The 15,183-nt window shown below is 38.2% G+C and overlaps 1 protein-coding gene across 4 annotated transcripts in view; it reads left to right on the top strand.

The window, feature by feature from the left end:
• Positions 1 to 14,906, top strand: part of DISC1 (DISC1 scaffold protein) — a 178,981-nt gene extending 164,075 nt beyond the window's left edge. For 2 of the 4 annotated variants that reach the window (XM_077175602.1, XM_054630483.2), the window contains 3 exons: positions 1,321 to 1,564; positions 6,608 to 6,652; positions 14,730 to 14,906. In XM_077175602.1, the coding sequence (XP_077031717.1) occupies positions 1,321 to 1,564; positions 6,608 to 6,652; positions 14,730 to 14,891 (451 nt within the window). In that variant the 3' untranslated portion in view covers positions 14,892 to 14,906. Of the gene's footprint in view, positions 1 to 1,320; positions 1,565 to 4,888; positions 4,965 to 6,607; positions 6,653 to 14,729 lie in introns of those variants that run through there. The other 2 variants (XR_013181410.1, XR_013181411.1) reach the window with 2 other exon arrangements.
• Positions 14,907 to 15,183: the final 277 nt, after the last annotated feature.

Here is a 15,183-nt window from a genome sequence, read left to right as displayed (position 1 = left end):
CTTCAATAAACACATATACTGACTCTTAAGCACAAATCAAATAGCTCAGCTTCTGAAGCCTGATTTTGCTTTCAGTCTCAGTATATTGCTGTGTGATTTTTACAGCTTGGTATCTTGTAGAATTTGTGGAGTTAAAAACATACTTGTGTTAGTTTAATGAACTCATTGTGAGAAGTGTAGCTTCTTTTTCCTTTGTTTGGGATAAAAGATAAGGTGGTACTTAATTTAGTCAGAAAAGTTAAAATCAAATAGTTATTTTTCTTCTAAGTCACTTAAAATTTCTCACAATATAGTATTTATATAGTAAATTTTATAATTTGAAAAAGAAGAGTGAAAAAAATATTGCAGTTATTAGCACTGAAATCTGTCTGAAAGTGTGGATTGCCATGGGAATAGTCACTTCTCAGTCCCATCCCAGGCTCTGCCAGTGATCTACTATATTTTAGCAAGCAACCTACTCATTGGCTTCCCTTGAGACAACATGTATAAAATGGACATGTGGCCACATCATTTACAAACAGTATGATGTTAGTATTCAGTTCTCAAAATCTATCTACACTCAGAAGTCCCACTTATTTCAGGTGGAAATAACTTTTGGTTGGATCTCAGGAGCATTACTTATAATGTACATGTTTGAGAGATGACTAATAGATGAAAAGTTTATAGAGGCTTTGTATTTTGAATTTGGTTTTTGTTTTGGTAGCCTAACAAAGTAGAAGGAAACCAAAGCACATTAGTAAGAGATAACAACAGCACTCAAAAAATATAAGACTCAAAAAAGGGAGACCATTGTGGTTTAGTCTAATCTGATTCACCAGTGCTGAAGTAAGCACATTTTAGTCTAATAAGAAATTTAGTGTACCTACTTTCCAAAACTTAGACCTGATTTAATGCAGTAAGTAGTGTGATTGCTCACACATGATCTTTTACATCAAATTCAGCAAAGCCACATGGGAGCAGGATACACAGGCCTGTGTTTCAGATATTGTGAAGGAAGCCCTGGTTATGATGGCAAGGCCCCTGAACCTGTGTCTGAAGAACAGAAGGAAGTCTCACATAGCCAGTGTTTGCTGTGCAGTTGGAAGCAACATCTTAACCCAAGCAGGTTTTTCTATCATCTGCTTTGTAATAGGGCAATAATTTTGCTGCTTTTCAGTTTGATACAGCAGTGTTATCTCTGTGGGAGTATCTGAGGTGCTGTTAGGTTTTTTGGTTGTTTTTACTTTTCTGTCTATAATAAGCAGTTACTGCGAGTGTTACTTGAAATAGCAACTATTTTCCCTGAACTGCAGTTTTATTTTCTTTTGGCTTTTATTTCAGCTGTGGGAGCCAGCTGCTCCAAAGAGTGTGGGAAGCTGACTTGGAGGCCTGTCAGCTGTTGATCCGAGGGTTTCAGCTGAAAGAAGCCAGTTGCTGTGGTTTTGAGGAAGAAGAGAACCAAATGGATGAGATGGAGATGACTGCTGATGCCCCACCTGATTCTGAAAAAAGAAAAGAAGGTCACTTTCTAAAGGGCACAGAGTGGGGTGCTGTTTCCTGCCCCAAACACAGGGAGCTGAAAGAGGTATCTGAAGTACTCTGCAGCTGTATTTCAAGGGATACTGCTGGTTTTCCTGTTGAGAGGAGGAGTTGAATCTTTGTGATGGGTCAGCAGGGCAGGTTAAGTATGAACTTAACATCTGGCTTTCAATCTGGGACATGAATAAAATAGCTTATTAGCTTCTCAGAAGTCCCTCAGCCCTTTTCCCTTTTACCATCAGTCTTTTTAAAATGCAGAAATTATTCAGGCAATAAATACAGAATGTACATCAGGATTTAAAGGAAAAACTATTTAGGCAAAATTATCAGTTGTTCCTCATCTCACCAATGAGTTTCATTCTGAGCTGGTCCTGCTGACTTGTTAGCCTGGGTCATTGTTGGCTGACATGGAGAGAGAGTTACTTTTCCTCCCTTAGTGAAATGGTCAAAGGCTTCTGAGCTAATAGATGCTAATAGGCTTACAGCATCCAACGATTATTAAAAGGAGGAAAAAATAATGAAGCTTAGAAGGTTTGACAAATTTCTTTTATGTTTTCATGTTTTGATCTGGAACGCTATCCCTGCTTGAAAAATCAACCATTATCTAATAGTCTTTTAACTGTACTGCCTATGTCAACAAGCTGTTAAAAAATCTTCATCACCCAACAGCACCACTGAGACAAAAAGACCCTCCAACAGCAGTTGTTAGTTTTATTAGCATGGAATTAGGTTGAAAAAATTTAAATTATGCTTAATTGTATCTGATATTAAGAGCCATTGAACTGTGCATTGCTCTGAAATCTGATGCCTAATTTTGCATTTATACTGGCTGAGTTTTAGTGAAAAGCAGACCCATACCTGACTGTAAAATCTCCTCTTGTTAGTAAAATTCTGGTTTTATATTGGGCTTCAGTAGTTCTTGCAGTCTTTTGCCAGGGCAAATGGTTTACAGACTGGCTTCACAGAGAGAACATTTTATTAGAAATAGTCAGCTTGGCTTTGATTCCACCTCCATCAATGCCTTAGCATATTTTTTATGAGTCTACTGAAATAATATGAGGAGTTCTGTTGGTTATGGAAAGCTGTGCTCCTCTTTCAAAAGTGCTTAGAAGCTCTGGAGTGTTTGGTATTTTGTGACTGTTTCTGTAGCACTCCTGATATTTGTGCTATAGATTATCACCCCTTTCACCCCTGCAAACCCAGATTATTTCCTAGGAAATCAACCTTGCTATCCAAGAATGGCAGCTGGGCAGCTGAAGTGAGATGACTTCTGGTTGTGGAGAGATCTGTGGGACTTGAGGGATGATTCCCCACATCTTGAATGGAAGAGGAAACTGTATTGGCAGTGACAGGCAGTATCTAAACTTTTAGAGAAGAGACATCACAGATTATTCTCTGACATCTCTTAGTAGTTCATCAAAAGGCGGAATATAAAAGCAAATGAAAAAACCTGACACAAATCATGCTAAATTCTGGTTTTGAACATGTTGAAGTGCAAGGAAAAAATTTGTCTTGATTTGTAAATGGACTTGAAAAGCAAACCACTTCTGAAGCATTTAAATGCTCTGTTATATGGTAGTGACTTTTTATTTAAAAATAATTCAATATTTGTGGCAAAAAAAAAAATAGTGATGTGGTGTGTAGTCTCTCAACTTAGACATTTTTATCACTTCCATGGAAAAACTTATTCCTAGCCATTAGCAGGGGACCTTTTCATAGCCATTTATCAGCAAGTGAGGATACCTAATAGAAAAGCATGTATTTGTCAAAATATGTGGTTTCATATTATTTAACAAGGCTGTGGTGCCCCTGTGAGAGGAATGGCTTGCTGTGGTTGCCATGTTTCTGGAATGACTATGCTGTTCAACTGTGGCACAACCTCTGTTCCCCCTCAGGGAATTCCTAGAGAGCACCATTGGCCACTGAAGCAGAAGGAAAGAGTGTCCTTTGTACTTAGAGTTTACTGAATTAATCACTTCAAGACTTCAAGGAAAGGCTGATAATAACATATGTGCATATATGCCTTGGAAAGTACATTACAGACCCTGGTGATTTATTTACTTTACAGTGGAATTCTATAAATGAAGCTCTCCACTTATTTATTGTATCATATAGAGCTAAGTACTAGTGCCAGGTGAATATTGGTTTTGTTGATGTGTACTATAAATAGTTTTCTTGCATATTACTGTATCTTACTCTATAGGTTTACTTTGAAAGCAAGAAAAACTAAGTAAGAAACATAACAGTAATAATAACAGCAAAATAGATGAAAGAGCCCTTCTTGTAGATCCTCAGATACTGCTTTGCAGAGGGGCCATTTATCATTTTTAATTAAATAGCCTCACTAAATCATAAAATATGACATGTTCTGGTACAAAAATATGTAAGGTATAAATTATTCGAAAGTTTGTTATTTTACTATCATGTGAGCACAGCTTTATTAACTGTCAACAGTTGTTTTATAGTTTTCATAAGTGTGTTTTTTAAGACACTGATGATTTTTTTTCTACAGTTTTTTGTGGTAGACTGGCATCCCAGAATAATTCAGTAAATCAGGCTTCCATTACAACACTGTCTGTTAACTAGGGATGAAAATCAAACGCATCGACAGCTCAGTTTGTTGCAACATCATTAATGATGTTTCAGTAGAAGCTAAATAAAATGGGGCCATCAAAAATCATCCTGTGAACCACTCTGAGTTACTTAAATAAGATGTGCTTCTCTCAGTTGAAGATAACTCATTAGGTTCATTAGGCTAGCATTAGAAAAAGACTGGAGCAAAGTTGCAGACAGTATTGCTACCCTCAGTCATGTGGAATGTATTTGATGTGGATTCTTGAATTCTCATATAAGTGTGTACTTTCTAGCTGGTAGCTGTGTTGGTGAAATTAAGGTGTCCCATCATTTCAGTTGTAGTTTGACTTTTTGTGAGTATTTGGCTTGATTTTCTTCTAAGCCTCTGAACAATTTAAGGTGGGTTTTGGTTTTCATCCCACATATGTTTCATGCTTTTAAACTGAGGTGGAAATTGCAGTGATCATTACTACATGGTTAGATGCAATCTGGGGGATTTCTAAAATATACAGCATCATTTCATTTCTCTTCAGACATTAATGACTGCTTCTTCCACTCCTTATAATATCTTGCTTTATTTTTTTTCTTCTTGATAATATATGTGTAAGCAAACACTTTCATAAAGAGCTTTTACAAACAGCAAAACACCAGTGATCACTAATAAACTGAGAGATTTGTGTGTGCTGGAACCTCCCTAACAGCAAGTAACCTGATGAACATGGCTATGTGTGCACCTGCAGGCTTGAGTTCCTGACCTATCCTTTTTTCTTCTTCTGCTCTCTGGCATGCTGTGCAGTGCTCCCTCTTAATCACTATGAAGGAAAGAAACACCTACTAGATTTCAAGAAAATTGAGGTGGTTAAAGTTACAAGGTAAAATCCAAAATTCAGTAGTTTTACCTTCTGTAAGTCAGCATTTTTTGGTAGTTGTCCCATCAGAATTGTTTGTAGTTAATTTCTTACTTTTTCATCACAAAGAAAGTAGAGAGCAGGGATAAGGATAAGATCAGCTGTCTTTTTCCTCTTCTCTGCATACTTCAGTTTAGCCATCTGGGGTGATGTTTTGGGGTTTGTTGAAGATCACTCTGGTGTTTGGAAAATGTTCTATAATTGTAAAGTCTTCATGAGATTAAATTTTTAGAAGTTACTGAGGTCTAAGTGATACCAAATGGACCATCACAAAAAATAATATTTAATGTGGTGTCCGCCATTAAAAAGAAGTTATCACAGAACGTGATACAACATTTTTCAGAATTTAGTGCTAGCAAGCACCAAGAAAGCCTTTGTGAGCAGACTGTAACTGATTACTGTGCATTGGGATGGCCTGTGGTCCAGGAGGCAAATGTGTAATGTGTAAAGGACAAAGCCTTTTGAAAGCTAAATAAACTCTGCATTCATTTGAGCTTTAATTAAATGCTGTATTTGTGGAGCTTAGAAAATAATTTGGAAATTTAAATTTTAATCTTATTTTTAAATGTCAGCATGAAGCATTAGTGAAAGTCAGCATTTGTGTGTTTCTTGTATTGATCCCAGCTAAAAAAGGATGTCAGTGGCAGGAGGCAGCTGCCTTGTCCACAATGGTCAGATCCTCACTGCACAGCCTCGTGTGGAGCTGTGCTGCACGGTGCCCCTCAGCTGCATCTCAGCCTGGGGTGGAGGTCTGCTGGTAAAGATGCTGGCTCTTTAGGTAGGGATTGTAGCACCTCAGGAAGCTTAATGCTTATGTGGAATTTAGCAGTAAAGATACCATCAGAAAATTAATATTACAGGCAAGAGAAATTTAAACCATTTTTTCAGATTGATTGCTGAAAATAGTATCCAGTAACAATTGTGATTTTATGGCAGATTAATAATTTTGCACTTTTATTATGTATATCTATATATATGTGTGTGTGTGTGGATACCAATGCAGTATCCCTATCTCAGTTTATTATCAACAACACTGTTATGTGTGATTAGTATTAATGATTTCCCAATGATGCTAATATCAAATTTCTTTACTCCTCAGCCAGTCAATGAAACATTGGCTAATTTCTTATAGACTTCACAAATGAAGGAAATTTTGAAGAAAGAACTGACTATAGCATTTGTTACCAATAGGAAACATTGATTTGGCCTCTCATTCTCCTGCCCAAGATAATTTACAGGGTTTGTACCAAAAAGGAAAGCCTGTAGACTCTTGAGTGGTGTACAGATCTGCAAGAGCTTGATAGAAAAGTTTGTTTCAATCTGTAGTTAGTCATTCAGTTTTAGAGGCAGTATTCCTTGTGGGTTTTAAGTGAGAAGCCAAAGCAGGCCTTAATAAAATGTATTCAAATATAGTTTTAAATATTGGGTGGCTGCCACTGCCCCATTATAAATGCAATTTAAGTCTTTCATGCATGTGAAGAAAATTGATGCAATTTTTCAGCTTACATAACTTTTTATTGTGCCAAATGGTTTTTATAAGTTCCATTAAAATCATACTGTTTATATAGCATGTATCTACTATATACTTAATAATTTATCTCTAACAGGTTATGGAAGACATTTCATTTGGAACAGAGGGTCATTTATCTGAGGTAAGTGTTTCCTAGGCAGTATAAAGTGGTGATATTGTACAGAATTTTCTTTGTCTCAATTAGAATAAATGACACTTGTGTTTATGGTGCTACCTTTGCTTAGAAATTGCACTTGTGTGAGCACTTGGAAAAAGCAACACAATCACAATGAGAGTGAGCCCATTCCTTTTTTTCTTTTTTCCTCCATTGAAGGTAATGGTGTAATTGCTGAGTATTTCAGGGAGTTTATAGTTAAAACCTGTGCTAATATTTTTAACACATACCAACAACAGGATGAACACACTGGGGAAAATAAGAACCAGTAATATTTAGCCAGCCCCACTGTAGCACTGTCATGATGCTTAGCCTGTTTTCTTGTGTGCCACTAAAAATACCTTTGAATTTATTTTTGAAGTATGCAAGCATAGTGCAGCAGAATACACAGTAATAGGAATTTCATCTAAACAAAAATACTGGATGTTTGTAATTTTACACCATTTTCACAAATAACAAGATCTGAGAACCTAGTGCTTGTATTTAAGAAAGCTAGGATAATTGAGCGACATGAGATGCATGGCCTATGAGAAAAACCTGCCAACGTACAAAAAACTGTCTACCTACAAACTAGGAGTTTAATACATGTGTAAGAAGGGTTACCCTGGGTCTAAGAGCTGTACTGTTGCAGTCTGGTCCATTTGTATATCAGTATGCCTTGGGTTGCAACTTACATAGTAAGGAAATTTAGTATCCAAGCATTGTGTCCAGCCAGCAAATAAATTACATGCTCCAGTAACCCCCAGTTCACCTTCCATAGCAGCATACATGCCTCCTGTCAAGTACAACTGACAAGGGCTCCAAACCAGGTAAATATTAAATAAATAAATATTAAATTTAGGATAACTATTCAGATGAGGCATTTCTTTAGATTCCCACCAGTGAATCCAAAGACTGTGGAGCAGCTGGAATGATCCAGGAAGGATAATCTAACTGCAACACCAAGCTCAGATTGTTGACTTTGTGTTCAAGGAGACTGTGACATGGGGACACACCTAGGATAGATTGCTTGGCTGTGTGTGAGTTTAGCATAAATAAAAACAGGAAGCCTTGAGAATGAAGGTGAACCTTGCAGAAAATGCAAATGGCCTTTCTGATAAGTGAACTTTGCTGTGAATTATAGATAAACTGTGTGGCTGCTTGTGTCCATACATGGAATGAAATAGGGACAGGGAAGCCTGTGGGATAAAGGCAGCACAAAGCCCTACTGCCATCAGGGCAAAATACTGAGGGCATCAGAGGTCACAGGTTTACAGGGCTGCCACTGTAGAAGTGTGCACCAAGAGCTTTATATCTTAAAGTCCTCAGAAGCAGAGAGACTTTCAAAGTTTTGGTGGAGGGGGACAAAAGTGCATAAAGAGAATATAAAGCAAAAATAGAAATAAAAGAAAAGGAAATATGGTAGAAAGCCAGGCTCTACCACACTGCCACAGCTGGACTGATGGTGACTTGTAGAGAGCTCTCCACAAAGCTCTGTGAAAGTGTCAGCAGCCTGTACCATGTCAAGGTTTTACCTAAATGTACCTTTGGTGCTTTGGTCCCCTAATTCTCTCTGGTCAGTCTCCTCACTCCCTGCAGGAGAGCACCCAGTTAAGTCATTCCTGCATCTTAGTGCCTTGGGAACAGAGATGGGAATGAACAACACTAGGAACCACCTATAAATGAAACCCAGCTCTACTTACTCCTTGCACAGCAGGGTGTGGACACAGGAAAACAGTTTGGTACTTTTGTTTCTTTATCCAAGTCCTGACCCACTGTGAATTTTTATTGGTAAGTCAGTAAATAGCCTCATCCTCCCGCAGCAGGAGCTGGAATTGTCCCAGTGTAATTAAATGAGCCAGTGCAGTAGTGTGCTCTCATTTTAGAAAGTCTGCAATTAGGGAATATCTTCAGTCTAGTAGGGATGAGAATAGGAAGACTGCTGTCAGGCCACAGCAGGGTGCTGGAAGGCAGTGAAAAACTCTATTCCTGCAGAGATGCTTTTCCAGGGACACTCCTCTGTAGCTGTAATGGGAGATACACAAAGGGAAGAATTGCCAACCCCACTGTAATTCTGATGAGTCATTTAACACTTCCATGTGGAGAAGGGTTAGGAATCAGTCCAAGCAAAGGGAGTGTGGGAAAAGTATGTTATGGTGGGAAAGAGGTAGGTCACAGCTGGCTGGAAGGCTTTATGCCTAACTTGTTGCATATGAGACAATGGGGAGTGTGTTGTAGTGCTGAAGTCTCCTAAATATATATAACCACACTGATGGAACAAGGGAGTGGTCTGTAAGTGGAAGGTGATAAGAGCAAAAGTAACTGGGAAACAGCCTTGATCCCTCTTCTGAGAGAAGTTAGATAGATGCCTCCATGAAAGAAAAGCTCATCTAAACAAAATCAGGGAAGCAACAGGGGAGTTTCTGTAGGACAGACTCTATAGGAGGAGGATTCAGCAGATTTTCTTTGGTACTGTCCAGAAGACATCAGGTTTATAGTGTAGCACCATCTTCTTTTGGTGCAGAAAAGTGCAAATACAGTCACAGACTATATCAGCAGTTTTTCAGTGGCTCAAAAGTTCTGACAAGGAAAAGACAAAAGTGTTTGTAAGAATGAGTCTAGAAGCATACTGCTCAGTGTAAGTGTGAAGCAGCAAGACCCCTGAGCACGCTAAGCTACATTAAACAGAAGACATCTGAAATGACAAGGGAGTTCAGGGATAAGTTAGATGCAAGGGAAAGGTGAAAGAAAGCATGGAAAGTGAAAGGTGAAGCACCTTTCTAATAGGAAAGGTGAATGAGAAAATAAATGTGATCAGAAAATTTTTTCTTTCTTATTCTCTGTGCTTTTGGTCTTTCTAAAGATTATAAGCTGTGCCCAATTATGTAGTGCTCCTAGTATTCACTACCAGGTAGCAAAAGATCCAAAGGCAAATGAGATGTACTCAAGTGAGGCTAGACTGATGAAATTTCTCCTGAGCACATGGGAGCCAAGAAAAACAATCTCCAAACCATTAACAAGCTCCTTTGAAAACTCCTAGAGGAAGCTTGAAGTCCCAAGGGATCAGTAAAGGCAGACTTGTGTTTGCCTTTAAAAAGGAGGTAAGCCAGGAGTTTATGTGCCAGTCAACATAATTTCAATTAGGATTAGAGTTCCAAATGGTCTTGATAGATTGAAAGAATAGTCTGAAATCAATAAGAAGGGATATATTGAAAGACAGGTGCAAATTACATTTGAGGGAGAAAAAGAGTCGGATTTATGTATACAGATGGTAAATAGCAGCTAAATTGACAATACTGCACAAAGAGAATCTAGGTTTATAGTGGACTGCAAATATAGTGGGATTCATTACCTTCATTGTGTTGGAAGAAAGGGCAAATGTCACTTGCAGCCTCATTACTGGGAATGTCAGTTGTAAGACAGAAATAATTACTGTGCTTAGCTGAGAATGCCAAAGCCTCCAGAGGACTATGGCTCTAGTCTGGACATCTCCCTCTATGGAAGACAGGAACATGGTGAAGAAAAGATGGAAAGGAATAGAAATAAAAAGTTTAGAAATCCTAGTCTAGTTGAAAGTCAAAGTCTTCAACCACATAAAACATATAATGATATATATATAAAACCACATAATGATATATAGGACAACTATTAGTTATTGTTGTGTGCTATGTAAGGGTAAAATGGAATGTAACCAACTTGGTTTGTAGCAGAAAGAAAATCTGCTCACTGCAAGGGGACATTAGCCCTGGAGCAGTCTGTACTCTCAACCAGAACCACTTAGCCCTGTCATCTGCTAAGAGCCGTACATGCAGACACCAGCTGAGGACAGTCACAGCAGGCTTGGTCACACTGCAAGTGACAGAGAGGCTCTGGTGCTCCTTGGCTGCTTCCTGGACAGCCTTGCTGGTGTTGGTCATGAGCATCTCAGTGGCCTTCCTCATCTACAACAGCTGCCCAGGACAATGCACGTGGGTCAGTAAAACTGGGATGCAGAGGAGGAACAGATTCTTTTGTTTGCTCCTCCCCTGCACTGTGGTCACCTCATGGCCATGCAGCTCATTTATCTAAGGGCATGTGTACTTAGCCTGCATGTGGTTGAAGCATCTGTTAAAGCAGGACAAATATGGATGGTTACATTTTGTTTCTAGTAATTATTTAAGATACGTTGTGGCCTAACATTCTGGAGTTTTAAGTGCTGACAATTGCCATTAACTTCTGCAAGGGTCAAGGGAAAGCATGCAGCACTTCTGTCAACTGTAGATCACTGTTCTAAACCTTGTGCCATAATGTGAAGTATCTGCCTGCAAGGACACCTTTTTGTAGTTGTTACTTATGTTACTTTGAATTATTTTAACTATTATGTGGCCAAGGATGTATAGTGCATGTGAAAGAAATCTGGCTTTGACTCTGCAGAAGGTGTTCTAAAGCTTCTATTTTATTTGGATTATGATATTGCTGCTTGGAAGTAAGGCAATGCCCTTTTGCAAAAGTTCTTCTGTAGGAAGAATGAATTTTAAGGATATATCTGGGAATCCTTCTTCTCAGCACAACCACCAAAGACTAATATAGACTCTAATCCTAAATAGAATTAAATTAATCTACAATGCCAATTTCTTCTATATAAAATTGCTAAACTAGATGGAAGAGCATAGGAAGTGTTTGTACTGGAAAAGCTGATCAAACATTTTCCTCAAGTAACGCTGTCAAGGAGCTGTTGCTCACAGGTGGCTGTAATGTCTTGCAAAAGGGTAAAACAAAACACAGAAGATGAAAGTGGAAACCATTCCCTCTGCTCTTGATGCAATATGCTGATGTTACAGCAGTGCATCAGCTGGAACGTTGTCTGTTTTTACCATTTCTTGCATCAGACTTTCATGTCTTTGAGAAAGAATGAGAATTTCTACTTTGTCTGAGAAGCCAGAAGAATTTCACCTTAAAAACTAAATCACACCCATATTTGTGCTGTTTTCACCTGCTTAAGGATTTGGAGGGAAAAAAAAAAAATCCAAGCCAGCTACATTCCCTGTTCAGAGAAAAATCCATAAAACAATATTGCCTCTCAGCTCTCTCCTGACTCCTGCTATCTCTCCCAGCTGCTTCCTAAAAATGCCGTTAGAGCAAAAATAACCAAAATCTTCAGACTTACAGCATCTTGTAGCATTGGCATAACCTACAAGCTTGGATGAGTTGTATTTTATGAATAAGTTGAGCTTGAGGCAGAGTCCACTTTCCTCTCAGAGATATTGTTGATCAGTGTAAAGTGCCACTTTCCAACCAGGAGCTGTTCTGAATAGTTTGTGTATCGCTGACAGGGGTTTTCCTGCCCATATAGACAAATGTCAAATAAAAATGCTACCAATGATGTTACTAGGCATGAATGGCACTAAGAGAAATCTTTTCTATCTACTTCTCTGGGCTATCTAAACCTTTTTAAAATGAGGGCCTGGAGGCAGAAGCTATGGAAGTGGTTGAATACTTAGAATTATTGTGTATTTTTGAAAGCACTGTGTTTCTTCCATTTCTGTTTTTACATTTATTCATTTATTCATATAAATTCTGGAAAATCATAATTTATATAATGGTTCTCCTGCATTTTTCACATGACACCTGCAAGTAAATTCCTGGGAGCTGATGCTTGTCTAAGGTGTTGGAGGAACTTCTCATTTCAACTCAAAATCCAGCTGGATTATGTAGATACAGAAGTAGTTCATTCATATACAATTACAGCTGTAATAAAGAGAAATTAAGCTGCATTATTAGGGTTTAAAGAGTAATTAAATATAACCTCAATCTTACAGAGCTGTTTTGGTTGCTCTGAAGTGCAGCCATAGCCATTTAGTTACATTAAATTGGTTTCAAGTGTTTAAAGACCTAAACAAGTTTGATTTGACTTTTACACTCTCAGATTTCCCTGCCTTCCCATATTGTTGTTACAATTGGTTACATTTGCCTAATATTTATTGTTCTTTTACCTTAATTTCCAAAAAAACCAAGATTTTGTTACATTATTAGGCAATGCCTTATGTACCCAAAATGTGATAATTCAGGAGGAATACCCTGCATTTTTTCATAGGCAGAGCTTTCTCTACATGGTCATAATTTTAGATGTGCTTTCAGAGTACCTGTTTGATTTATTCCAATTTACTGATTTGTTTAGCCTGAGCCCTAAGTTCTCTTGGACAACAGTCATCTGTTCTTGCATGTGTGTCCCAGAATGATTCCCTAAGAGCTTTCTGCTGATACAAATGGCCTGGGTTGTCCCACTCTGTAACAGCACATGGAGTCCTGCTGGTATGCTGAATAATAATTTAGTAGCTGGATGGAAGACTTTTTTCTCATCTTCTGTCACTGGTCTTCAGAAAAAGACATTCCCAGTTGCTGCAAGGAGAGTGTTTATTTTCTCCTGCCATGCTCTCAGTTTAAGAACAATGGGGTTTTTTCACATCCATACATTCTGTAGGGTGCTGCTGTAGGTTGTCAGGTTTGGTAATGCCTGGAAGTGGCAGCTCTGGTCCTGTGCAAAGGGCCAGGGACTCTGTGCTCCTTTGTGTCTGAGCTGCAGGGGTTTGCAACATCGCCTCTTAATCAACCTACCTGTCCTGGGCCTGAGCTGCAGCTGGTGCCAGTGGGATCTGCTGCATAGCCATGTCTGGGAAAGGCCCAAGGAAAGCAGAAGGGTAAAGCTCAGTGCCATAACAGAGGATGTGCCAGCAGGAAGAGCTCTTCTGGCATTCAACCCCATGTATGCAATGTACTGTGAGATGCAAAGTGAAAGGATAGCACACAACTGAGATCTGGTAAATGTGTTCACCAAAACTCAAATTGTTTCACAGTGGGCAGCATTCCAAAATGTATTAGTAAGATTTCTTTGGAAGGCCTCTGACTGAAGGTTTCATTTCTCTTAAACAACTGCTGGTGTCTTATAGCAACTGGTAAGTGCAAAGAACCCCAAGTACTTTTTTCTTCGAGGAGAAAAATTTTATGCAGATAGTATATGGCCACATTAGAAGCTGGCTTTATTAATGAGTGCACAGACCAGGTCTAGTGACAGTCCAGCTTTCTGGATTCCAGCTGATGAATTACTCATTTTTTTAACATGGTTCTAGCAGAAGTTCATCTTGACACCGTAATGTTTTTTTACAAATAACCCCTGTCATTACTGTAGACAGCACTATGGTGCCATGGGAGGGAGAGGAAAGGCTTGTCTCAGAGCTGTGCAAATGGATTGATTTTTTTTCCTCTCTTCTCATATTTTCTGCTTATTTGGATCATTTCTCAAAGTACTACTCAATGCAAAATATAAAAAATAGCAATTACCCTTGTGCAATGTATCTGAAAAAACTTATGAGAAGGACTTTGAAATTGGTTTAAAATACTCAGTTTAAAATAGAAAAAGTATTTGCCATCTGTAAGTTCTAAGTAGAGAAATGTTATTTTTGAAAATTTAGTCTTGTTTAATGATAACTCAGTAAAAAAGTACAGTTTCCTCTTGTAATCTCAAAGACTTTGATTTTTCTTTTCTTTTGTATTTTCTTTTACTGCTTGAGCAAAGTCCCCAAGTGATCTAGCCAGATTTTTCTTCAAAAATATAAGTACATTTTATGTGTATAAGAGTTATCAAAATGTTGCTGCTTGAAACACTTACATGACCTAAAAGTATAAGTCATATTTATTTACATGAAAAACTTGAAATTTGGGTACCTTAATGAGTGGTAAGCATGAGACTTCCCTCCCCTGCTGTGATGAGACAAGGGGGGAGAAAGTTCAGAGTAGTTGTCTTCACACCCCTAATCATCTGCTGAAAGTGAGGTGGTGACTTTTTTTTCTGCTGGGAAGGAGACTGAGACCACAAGCTCATTCCATTTCAGATTAATCACCAATTTATTATATAGAAACAGCTTTTCGTCTCTCTAATGGGAATTTGCTTTTAGGCAATGTCTTTGCGCTGCAAAGTATCATATTCCCTTACTAGTATTTTATTTTCCCTTTAATTTGATGCAAATTTGATGTAGAAAAGTGCAGTCAGCAGCAAACGTGCTTTCTTTTATTTTTCAACTTTCTGTAGGAGTTCTTCATATTTTCTGCAGAGTTGGGAGAAAAATGTGAAGCAATAAGTGAGAAATTGGTGCATCTGGAAGATCAATTGCAAAGTTCCGCCTGCAGAGTTGATGAAGGAGTTATTCATATCCTTTTCTCTATAGCTATGGATACGTATCAATCTCTGTAAGTATGCACATGAGGTACTTGCCTGTCAGATTGGCATGGAGTGCTAGTTCTTAGTGTAGGTTAGATGCATTAAGAATGGGAGAAATTATTGTCTTGCTGAAATGGGCATTTTTGTGTAGTAAGTTTTCCTATAATGCATATTTTTTAAAAAATTGATTTAAACAGAAGTCAGTTCTTTGTAAATTACAATTGGGTACTGAAAAGCCTTTATTTTACTGTTAAAATCCTTTTGTTGGTAATGCTCATATAATTAAATGCATAGCACACCCAAAGCTGCATGGATATGGGTGTCC

Source organism: Agelaius phoeniceus, chromosome 3 (assembly GCF_051311805.1).
Source record: "Agelaius phoeniceus isolate bAgePho1 chromosome 3, bAgePho1.hap1, whole genome shotgun sequence".
In the NCBI taxonomy this organism is placed as follows: domain Eukaryota; kingdom Metazoa; phylum Chordata; class Aves; order Passeriformes; family Icteridae; genus Agelaius; species Agelaius phoeniceus.
Note: the sequence above shows the minus strand (reverse complement) of the source record. Positions and strands in the feature narration are given on the sequence as shown.